At 35.9% G+C, this 12,206-nt stretch overlaps 1 protein-coding gene across 1 annotated transcript in view; it reads left to right on the top strand.

The window, feature by feature from the left end:
• The window catches only part of SLIT3 (slit guidance ligand 3), a 279,434-nt gene that overhangs the window by 232,511 nt on the left and 34,717 nt on the right, over positions 1-12,206 (top strand). The window contains exons 15-20 of the mRNA XM_053465078.1: positions 4,276-4,426; positions 5,255-5,329; positions 5,894-6,037; positions 7,095-7,238; positions 8,701-8,864; positions 10,185-10,317. Of these exons, the coding sequence (XP_053321053.1) occupies positions 4,276-4,426; positions 5,255-5,329; positions 5,894-6,037; positions 7,095-7,238; positions 8,701-8,864; positions 10,185-10,317 (811 nt within the window). The remainder of the gene's footprint in view (positions 1-4,275; positions 4,427-5,254; positions 5,330-5,893; positions 6,038-7,094; positions 7,239-8,700; positions 8,865-10,184; positions 10,318-12,206) is intronic.

Genomic DNA, 12,206 nt, shown 5'->3' on the forward strand with positions numbered 1-12,206 from the left:
TAGCAGAAGGCAGTTTTTTAGCTGAAGGGCTGAAGAGTACAAGAATGAAAGTTTCCAGGCAACAGTATGGTGGAGGTTTCTTACAAATTCAAGGCTACATTTCCACAAATGGAGTTGGGGATTTGGTCAGAATTAATGGTGTCTTCAATACTGAGAAGTACAGGCAGATATTTAGCCATCATGCGATACCACCAGGGAGGCACCTGATTGGCCCCAAATTTATTATGCAGCATTACGACTACAAACACACAGCTGAAGTCATTAAGAACTATCTAAAGCATAAAGAAGAACAAGGACTTGGTATGGCCCCACAGAGCCTCAAACTCAACATCATCAAGTCTGTCTGGGATTACATAAAGAGAGAGAAACAACAGTAGTTAGTTCTCCAGGATGTTTGGAATAACCTACTCGTCATGTTCCTTAAAAAACAAACGTGTGTTTTAAAGACAAATGGTGAGATGAGATGATATATATATATGATATATATATATTAATATTAAATCAGTGGCGTGAAATCATGGTGAACGACCTGTTATATTTACTTACAATGCATTTTTATTTATTTTTCTAAATTTAGTCTAAACAGTTATAATCTTCATCTAGTTTTTTTTAAAAAATCTTTTTTATTTAAGTTTCAGCATTTTATATAACAACATTAAACAACCCAATTCATCTAGCTTTTAATAATATCTCCACCACTGCTGGGCAGAAACAGAAAATGCACAATGAATATTTAATATCCATTCCAACAGTAAATCCAATTTTATATGTATGGCCACTGCATGCATTTTAAATGATACATGAAATTTATTAAGATTTGGCATCACACTAAAACAGAGCAACTGGAATGCAGACATGTAAGCTGATTTTCAATATTATGTTATACATCCTTCATTAAGATTCATTATTTTTTTTTTATAACGGAGGAAATCATAGTAGAGCATAATCTTTAATTGTGGTTCTTGAGTCCCATGAACTGTTTCATTCTCTGTTGTGAAGCAGTGATAAAATATTGTGCAGCCTGACGGACATACGCATTTAACCAGATTGCTAGATTTCACATTAGTTCCCCAATGGGAATAACTTTAATAGACTGACCACCTGTCTAAGTGATTCCAAGACTCATTTTTAAATAGTAAATCTTGTCTGGATGCCTTCCTTTTTTTTTGTTTTATTATTATTTTTCACAACTAGGGTAATGGTTGATCGAGTGTTTGGCAGTAAAATGTTATAGATCTTAGCTCAATGCAATCTTGGTCTTTTAACGCTCCATCTATATTTTGGTCATGAGTTCCTGTAGTAGACAGAGTCTGTTGTTTTCTTTGACCGTACAGTAGCATTCACACTGGGCAACTGTCCATATTTATAAGGGAGACTTAATATAAAAATATATTACTTTGCATTTTTCCCTTTATCAAATGATCTCATCTATGTGAAAGCATTCATCTCGGTTGTTCATGCTGTTTTCTCCACTGGAATCTGTGATTTGGATAGTCTGAGCCCTATATTGTGCTAGATGTTGCAATAACTTAACTTCCTTACAGATTAATATTGATGTTACTTTTATGTCTATCCAAGTACAATGAACAAAGAATTGCGCAACTCTTAGTTACAAGAAGAAAACTTGCATTTATGTTCTACTTTCTGCTTCCAGTATGATTTGCCTCGATCCTCACGAGCTGCTGCCTTAAAGTATTGTAGATTGATTCAAATTAGCATGGAATCAACAAGATTGGGCACAAGAGAATTCAGAATCCCAAAAACCTGATAAGACTGGAGTCTTAACACCTACTCTATAGCAATTTACTTACAGTTTATAAATACTGATTTCAGATATTAGCTGTGGATATATGCTACTATATTTATCAATGAGATGGTATAATTGGTTAAAAAACACAAGTGGGCAAAGATTCATAAACGTAATACTGCTGCCAGCTTCTCTTCTCATTGACCGGCAGTGTCATAAATAAATGGATACTTAAACGACATACTTGTCGTGGGGTGGGCATGTGGGACAGCTGTAGTGCTTTAACAGTTAAGAGAGTAAAAGAGAACATTGAAAATGGAATGAGTTCAGTAGACATTATGCCGGTTTGCAGTTGAGGCCACCCAACCACCATATCCGAAGAGCCACCTTGTGATGCTCAGCTTCACAGACGAAACCAGGACACCTGTGTGGTGTGCAATACAAATCTTAAGAATGCCATTGAATCTTTATCATTTGTTCAAGGGTAGAGTTTATCCATAATTTAGAGCATCTTGTTATGTAAATTGCTTCCAACATAGCTTTACCATGTTTACAATAACTGTCCTTTGCATCCTAGAAAGCCAAGACTGCTGCACACCTCACACGTTATTCATAGTGTCAGTGTAGCCGTCGGTGCTGAAGGGAAATGCCATTAGATACTTCCTAGCTTAAAACATCTCTTTATGTGTGATAATCACACAGTACGGTTGGGTGAGCTCAGGATCTGCTGAGATGATATACTGAAAACATAAAATACTTGGGAGTATTGCATGCATTCTGTCATCAAGAATACCATATGCTCATTTCAGCCTGTGCCAGCAGCACTGTTTCTTTTCTTGCTAACAGTTTCTTCAATTTTATTCTTAAAATGAATGCTTTCGGAAAGCGTATACATGAAATATATGTATATATATATATATAGCCTACCGGTCCCATGCGTGTCATCTGTTGCCTGCCTTTTGATATCTTTGAAGCACACTAAGGCCTCGGTACTGAGAAGTTACTCAGTTTTATTGCTTGCGCAGCTAGCGTGTATTCTTCACCTGCCAGCAATAAGAAAGTGATCAGCAGGTTTGGTATAACTATTTTTAGAGACTACTTATTCTCTAGATTATGAGCTCTAGTAAGCGGAGCCCCTTCCTCCTCCCTTGGACTTTGGTTGATTAACTATTCTGGTATAACGGAGGATTCAAGAAAGTTGTCCATCTAAGAGATGTCTATTTTCATTGCTCCTGTCCCGCCTGCTGGAACATGCATGCCTCGTAAGTGTCCATCTTTGGGGCTCAAATCCCTTCATTCCCCCCCTGATGCCCCTTGCTCAGGGCATATAGCAGTGTTCTGCATCCCCATATATCACAATTATGTGCAGCGATACAGAATATTATGACACCAAATTAATAATACTTACACTTGCTATCTGTCTTCTCTTTCAATCCAATTCATTGTCATTTAACTGATTGTAAAGCTCAGTGACATGCAGAAATGATTAAATATCTTATAAATGTAGGTTTTTTCATAAATAGATATTTTAATAGATCATGTTTAAAAATGTGTTTTATCTATTTCTGTAAGATTTATGTGCTGCTGTTGTGAAATCTGCCCTTTTAATATGTCTGAGCCAAGTTAGCACATGTGTCTGCGCTGGGATATATAGTTACTGGGACAGCTGTGTCTGGTCGTTGCATTGATGTCAGTGTCTTCTATATAAAAGCCATCTTTCTGTTGGAGGTGATGGAAAGCTACAAGCGGGTCTGGCTGCTGCTGGAGAGCCAGTCTCAACACCACCAGCCAGCCCACTAACAGATGTGCTGCAGGTGTGCCGAAACCTGTTTTTGAAGGCGATCGGCAGAGGATCTATATACAAATGGCAAATAGCCTTACCTGTTTTCTTGAAGAAACATGGCCTATGCAGACATGTCTATATTATTTTTTTATGTTTTATATCAACATGGAACATCTCATTCTTGAGAATGGGGAACAGACTGATATGTCCATTTAAATATCAATATTTTTGAAGGGATCTAATTAGAAACATCCAGTATGTTGAACTGCCAGCATGCCTTTGCCAGTTTCTGAAGACTTGAATTGTAAGAGGGACAGGCAGGTCTCCAGAACCATGACGCCCAACTGCTGCAGTTCCCAATACCTTGAGCATCAGAGTGCAGCTCGTTGTAATGTGCATCATTGTTATTATGCTGGGCTGACATCTATGGATTACAAAAGATCAATGTTCGCTGGGTAATATTCCAATAGTGATTCAGATATCTCTAATTTAGCTTAGGGCTGATAGCCCCGTGCTAACCAATCTCCCCAAAAAATGTATAGCTGCTGATATACTTTCTGTTCACTAATATTATCCGAAGTTTACATTTATAGACTTGTCATATTACTGAATTTAAATTATGAATGTTTCTATTTCCCCCCCAGTCAGTTATTTACTCTTTCTATTAATAATTTTTTTCAACTGGAAATGTGGTTGCCTTCTTTTTTCCGCATGTTGATTCAAAACAAATGAATATATTCGGCAGGTTCAGAAGACTACAGGAGCAAGTTCAGTGGAGATTGCTTTATGGATCTTGTTTGTCCTGAAAAGTGCCGCTGCGAAGGAACGATTGTTGACTGTTCTAATCAAAAACTCACCCGAATACCCACGTATCTCCCAGAATACACTACAGATCTGTAAGTCACGTAAAGATAATCCATTACAGACTATTGCATCTATGATTACTGCACTGCTTAACAACATATATCCATGGATGCTATTATAATAAATTGTTAATAATGTTAATAGACAACTTGTATAAAAAATTACAAACTTTGGAAGGTTTAATCACAACGCAACCTTTTAAGAAGCCCCTTTTCAGCTTACCATGGAGCTATCCTTTTAGAGCTTGCCTTTATGTCATATGAAAAGTATTTCTGGTAAAAATGAACAAGGAGGCGCAATTTAACTTGGTTAAAGAATTATTCCAGGGTAGGGTTTGAGCCTTCATCATATGAATTATGTTTCTAAGTATGAGTAAACTAAGGTACTTATGAACTCTTGTTTGTTTTAAAGAAAAGTACATTACACTGACGCAACTTTATGGAAAATATGTCTATATATCCCATCAATCTATCCATCCTTTTACACAATGAGCACCCAAGTCTGCTGGCTAATTTTCTTGTATAATAACACCAGCTTGGACTGACAACATGGCATATCGGTGGCCTTTAAACATAACACTCTGACCTTGATAATCCCAAAGCGTGTATCTTTGTTAATATGAGAACGTTCTATATATACTTTTTACTGGAAGTGAATCAGCGTGCAGATGTGTCTATTTTATAGACTGATTTTTACACTTTGTCTTATTAAACGTCTGTGCTGGATTATCACAGTATCACTTCTATCGAACCACAGCTTGTTGAGTAAGACAGGTTATGGAAAAAATAAAAAGAATTAGGAGTGGATATACATAATGAATAATGCATACAGGTTTATGAGTTCTCTGTTCTATTTATTAGACGCTTGAATGACAATGAAATCTCAGTTCTCGAAGCTACAGGAATATTCAAGAAGTTGCCAAACCTTCGGAAAATGTAAGTGAAGCTGTGCTACGTAATTTACTTATTTCCAGATGCTTCAATTACATATCCAGCTTAGAATATATGTTTCTTTTCAATGAACAGGTCTCTTTAAAAGTGTTGGTCTCTTATGTCTAAGGACCAAAAGAATGAAAGTAACTTTTTTTTATTCTTATCTTATCTTTATCCCCTTTAAAGCCTACACATTTTCAAAACATATATAACCACCAAGTGACTACGTTTGCTTAATATGTATGATGATGATGGAAGCTTTCTTCCAACAGAATTATTTAGGGTTTATACTGTACAGATGAGTGATTTCAGAATCCATGAGATTGGTGTATAGCTGTGCAGTATTGGAAATTAAATGTTATAGCATCATTGATCTGGCCTAAATTAGTGCTACAGGTTGTCACATTTTGGGTTTTATTAGCTAAAGTGGGGGTTGACAGGAGCGTTATGGTTACAACTCATCCACGTCACCATGCATTATGGAGGGCCAACCCTGAGAAAATGGCCTTGTATAATTACCTACTTTATGGAAAGTTATGCTTTAAACTCTTTTTTTTTGTTTTCTAGAAATCTGAGTAATAACAAGATCAAAGAAATCCGGGAAGGTGCCTTTGACGGAGCCGATGGGGTGCAAGAACTTATGTTGACAGGGAATCTCTTAGAGTCTGCACACGGACGGACGTTTAGAGGCCTGCATGGACTGAAGACGTTGTGAGTTGTACATGTGTATATCTGTTGAAGGAGTGTTCCATTTGGATAATGTTAGCTTAGTTCTAAACATCCTTTATGCAACAAATAATGTATAATATTTCCATGAATATAGAAAAGGTTTGAAAGATTGCAACATGCTTGGGGAAAACATGGATACACCCATGAGGGTCGCTTGAGTTTATTATAGAGAATAGAGAATGTGAAGACTTGCCCTGGAAACACTTCAGAGGATGAAAGGCGATATATGATTAAGTACTACTTGTATAATTTTACAAAATAAGAAGGTACTGTTAAAGTAGATTATAAAATAGACACTATTCATTCATGGATGAACATGTTACATACAGCAGCGATGAAGCTATATATATATAATGGGAATTATTTCACCTTTCCTCTCACAGCACTCGCTTCTGCTGTAACATACCCTGTGCTTGTTTTCCAAATCACAATTTAGAACCATCTGTTGTATATCGAGGAAAAATGTTTTGTTTTTGAATTTTGGGCCTCTTTTTTTGCTCATCCTCTGCTTGTTTTCACAAGGATAACCCTAATTGTTTTTTTTTTAATAACAAAGCTAACATTTTAATTTCAGTTTCTTAGAACCAGCCATATGGGTCTTATTATTTATTTAGCGAAACTAAATTGGGGTTTTGTGAAACGTTCTATTCCAAAGTAAAATTAAGTCAGTCTCCATCTAATGGTTCTGCTCAATCATGGGCTCCTGTTTCTTTTGCAGTATTGGTACAAAATTATCTTAAAAACCACGGATCTATTCTGTTAAGATACATGCATTTCACAATGCAAAACAGAAAACAAGAAAACTAATTAGATCCCAGTATGACATAATTTACAGCGCATTTGGGAAAAATTATAAAGTTATTGGACTAAAAATGAACAAATAAAGTATGTGGTTTTTTTTTTATCTTGGATTCTAACTAATCACAGTTAAACATTTGTGGAGCATTTCTATTTCTTCCTCTTTTTAGTTTTGCCGAGGTGAATTTCCTTACCCAGTTGGTAATTTATCACGGTGTGTGTTTTTCCCCCTGTCCTGCAGGATGATGAGAAGCAACCTGATGACCTGCATTAATAATGATACATTTGCCGGACTGAGCTCCGTGAGGTTACTTTCTCTGTATGATAACCGAATCACCACCATTACCCCAGGAGCATTTAACACACTGGTCTCTCTGTCCACAATGTAAGTATTTCTCCTCGTCAAATTAACTTCACCATGCAGGGCTAGCTCAACCTCATGGCTTGAGAATATTTTGTTGTTAGCCGTTCATGAAGAATAGTGAAGTGAGAGACTTAAAAACAACAACTCTTTCGCAAACTCTCCTTAAGTGAACAAACCCCAAAGTTGAATTTTCAAAATGAAATATTTGCCTATTTTTTCTGTAAGAAAATATATTTTTAAATTTGCAAGTATCTTTTCTCTTTGAAACCACATCTGAAGGATGAATTGTACATGTGTAGCTAAGTGATTGGTATATACTGTTGACCTTACAGGCCTAGAAACAGTCTCAACACAAACAGTTTCTATGGCAACTGCCTTGAATGTATTGAAGAGGAATATTCTATTGAAAAAAGGGAAAGTGCTAAAAAGAAAAAAACAGAAAGGGAGGGAAAATGATAAATATGAAATGTCAAGTACTTAGGACTAACTCGAGTAGGAATTTATTTATATATAAATATATACCTTCTTCTTTTCGTTGTATAAGCCATATCTGAATACTGGCTTTTGTACCTCTTGTCAAAAAGATGAAACATGAAAAATATCAGTTAAGACTGAAAAAAAATAGGACTGATATCTAAAATATTAATTAAACTTTACATTTTAAATAGTCCTATAAAGCAGGTCAGAAAATAGAAATATTGTCTGCTCTAAAAAGAAATGATATATAATCGAATCAGAAATATTAATAATTATGGCAAAGTGACTGCCCAAGAGCCAAGGTTCCCTGTTTTAACACTTTGGTAGTGTTCTCTTGTGTGAGGCTATGGCAGTGACATATCCCAGACTAGGCCTAGGGCAGCAGGTCCAGGGAGGTGGCAAAACCAGTGTTACGATGCTCAATGGGCCAGTGACACAGATCTTTGACGTCCCCAACTGGTCCATTTATACTATGGAGGCTGTGCCGATCAGCACTTCCGACTTCATTACATGTCCCTTTAAGACATGGAGCACTGGGATATGATGTCAAATCCAGGTGCTCCATGTCTTAAAATCATGGTAAGCAATTTATTGCAGTGAAGAACCCGACTAGGGCCTAGGGCAGTACAAACAGTAAATACATCTCTGGGATATAGGATGAACCAGGGCATGAGTAGCATTGAAAACCAAGAGAGGTAATAGAGTCGGTGTGAAGGCTTCAAGAATATGAAGAGTATGCAAGGATTGACAGGCCGAGGAGAATATAAAGCAGTGTGCATGAGAATCGCAGGAAGACTGTTTCCACAGTTTTTTTTCTGGAAGACGTATTTGCAATGTACTTTTCACCTTATTATTGTATGTGTCTGTATCTCAAACACAGCCCTTTGTATATGTGGACAGTTGGGAAAAGGGGCATTAGTGAGCCATTTATTCACCACCTAAAACAAAATTAAGGTTTTATGTATTTCTTTTCCGACAATGATTTGCCAACCATTGATTTTCTTAGTAATCTGCTGTCTAATCCATTCAACTGTAACTGTCACCTTGCCTGGCTTGGAAAGTGGCTGCGAAAGAAGAGAGTTGTAAGTGGGAACCCACGCTGTCAGAAGCCTGATTTTCTAAAGGAGATTCCAATCCAAGATGTGGCTATCCAAGATTTCACTTGTGATGGTAAGGTAATGTTATATCCTTGTGGACTTGTGGAAGAATTTCTCTTAGACTCCTTAAGGGTGAGTGCTGTAGGGAAGCACAAGCTTCTACTATCTATTCATATGGCCATGGTGGGGAGGGGGGTCACTAAATCACTCTTTTTTGACCTAATATACTAATGGAAGAATTATCTGAAATTATGAGAAAAATCTTCTACTGTTTAATGTATGTAATGGTTCTCAAACCAGTAATCACTGTTTGAGAACTTTCACAGTGATGCAATACTTGTTCTATTCAATCTATCCAGTGGTTATACTTGTTAGAGTCCATTTGTTTTAACAGTGAGCAATCTTTGCTTTTAATGCCGTCATGTATATGAAAAATACAGAATTTAATTTGCCCTCATTGTGAAACAAATTGCCATTTGTCTTAAATAAAAACAAATAAAAGTCAGGATGTGGAAAAGTCTAAAACAAACAGAAATTTATTAGATCATTTTAAAGATGCCTTACTGTGTAATGGTAGCAGATTATATATTTTGGGATCTTAATGACATTTCATGCTTTAATTTCTTGAATAGGTCGTCCTAGTTAGAACAGGTGCAAGACATTTGTTACTGCTTTCAGATTGGTTTATGCTTATTGAATTTTAATATTGCCTTACTGGTTTAATAAACGTCTAATGTTCAGTACTAGAAATCATGTGATGTACTTACACTAAAGTTTCTTGAATAGTCTACAGTGCAGCATTAAAATCGACCTTAATTATTCTTAAGGAAGAAATCAATGAGAAACATTTTGTTTTTTGTAGATGACATTATATTAGACAAAGACCCAGCTTGACAGCTACATTTAACTTGTAGTTCATCTTATAAATTGAGTGGTACATGGGAACTTGTGTATCACGTGAATCATGTCCATCATCTAACTCAACGGTGTGAGACACAATAGACACTATGATACATGATGACGTAGCCAGCAAGGTTTTTATCTTGCTGATAATTTGATTTGTCTAAGTGTGTTCTTCAGATTTACAAACTGCATCATTTTAGCCTTCCTAAATTATAAAGATTCTATGAATTTGTGGGGCTATTTGCTTAGAAATACATGAAATGTTGTGTGATACAGACTCCCAAGCTATGAGCTCAATCTGGAAAATTCAAAAATTCTGTTCTCTAAAACTGCTTGATATTTTTTATGTACTACTACTACTACTAATAATAATAATACTTATTTAACTTATACCTCTTCATTTATAGTATCATATGAAGAAAAGCCATATAGCTCAGTAGAAATCTTATGCGTACATTAAAAGTTACAAAATGTTTATGTCTCTATCCAGGCAATGAGGAAAGTAGCTGTCTTCCAGTATTGCGTTGTCCTGAGCAGTGTACATGTGTCGATTCTGTGGTGCGCTGTAGCAACAAAGGACTCCGGGCGCTCCCTAAAAACATTCCAAAGGATGTGACAGAACTGTAAGTATCCATCAGCAACATTAAAAAAAGCAACTGTCTTTATCTTAGTTCCCTAAATTATCACTTATGTTAAGAATACTAGTAGTGCTTTTCTCATTCAATGCTTCTGTAACCATAGTAAGCGTCTAGCATTTTCAATTTCCTTTCGAAAATTAGTGGTCAAAATGAGTCACGATGGATGTTTGAGGTTGGGTTAACCTATGGATGCTGCTGCTTTTTTTTATAGCCCATCCAATGCTGTATGTATGCAATCTATAGTAAGACTTAAAGCCTACTGTATTGTACACAACTGAGTTTAAAAAACTACTATGGTAAACTTTTCTCCTATACATACCGATTCTTAATTGCTTACACCATTTAGATGTCATCTCACAACACCATGAGTGGGTTAGGCTCCATTTTTATTGTAGTGAAAACAAACTCTTTCAATATATTAATGTATTCAGATGTATTAGCGCCTTTCATCACATGATCACTGGTTAGTTGATTGAGAGATATCAACTGGGCAAAATGCGACGTAATGCAGGCGATAATCAATGACGTATTTTAATTATCTTTCGGTCTGTCATTTTTAAATATAAATTCAGTGAGGAGTTTGAGGCTTCCTAATCAGCTACTGTAAATGAAGTCTGCAGATGTTCATGCTTTGAATCCACACCACAATATTGTTTTCTTCCTTCCTATATTCAATCTTTGTCGGCTTATTTATTCCCGGAAAAGGTAAATAGTTGTTTGTAAGAAGCAGCAAGCGTTGGAGCGAGCTCTTTTATTATAAATTGCAATGTTTTGCTGGTAGAAGAATACAGCAGAGTTTGTAATAATACAGTCTGTTTTGAAAACTGATCATTATATAAATCATACATAGTAATCAAATGTCAAATGCAATTTCATTTCTTGGAAACTATTCTGTGTTTTTTTATTATTTCTTTTCAAATAGCAGATAACCGGAGTTATCCGGAAGAATTTCATGTTCGGAAAAGCACGTTTAACCATATTCAAGACCAAATTTTTCTCTGGCCACTTAGTTTTAATTATACTGTGCTAGGCAAAAGAACATTACTTAGACATTGAATTGATTGCTTTTGTTTGGTCTCTTCCCTATCTCAATCATTATTAACTCAAATGGAAGTTTCTTTGAAGAGAAACGCAGTTTTTATCCTTTATAATGTTAATCATGTTTAATACCAGTGTGCTCTCGAAAAACACCAAGGAGTTTTTGGCCAACACCAAAGAGTTTTTGGCCATGACTGGACCTAACATTAGAGAGTTTTCATGTTCGATCTTAACTCAAAATATTCAGTACCAACTTGGTGTGTTACTCAACTTAAAGAAACCTTGCCGCTATATGGGAAATGTTGAAGCTGCCCTGTTAAAAATGGATTCAGCAGGAACATCCATCGTTCTTCCCCCATGTTTAGCGCTAGCTTGTTATATGATCTCAAGGTTTAGTCTTTAAAACCCCAAGGTAATAACTTGAATATTTTATAGTTTAACCCATTGTGATGACTAATTTAAGGCACAGTCACAGACCCTGAAATAAGTGCAGACATACTACCTGATTACTACCTAGCATAAACAAGTTCTGGGTAAAATATACTGTATTTTGATCTTTCTGTAGTACAATGGAGAATATGAATCACATGCATTCGATACAAAGAAGTAAAGTTCTCAATTACGTTAAACAGCTCATTTCCATATACATATAGATTTAATTTTGTTGTTCATCATCCTAAGATATACTAATGCTTTCCGGAAATATTTTGTTTTGAAGGCATTTGGTTCGATGTATATCGCTCTTTAATTTTCTTAAAGTAGCAAGCAGAGTAAAATCAAGCCATAATCCCGGATTGTGATGATTCTGAAGCATACATATGGATACACTAAACAGT

Source organism: Spea bombifrons, chromosome 4 (assembly GCF_027358695.1).
Source record: "Spea bombifrons isolate aSpeBom1 chromosome 4, aSpeBom1.2.pri, whole genome shotgun sequence".
In the NCBI taxonomy this organism is placed as follows: domain Eukaryota; kingdom Metazoa; phylum Chordata; class Amphibia; order Anura; family Pelobatidae; genus Spea; species Spea bombifrons.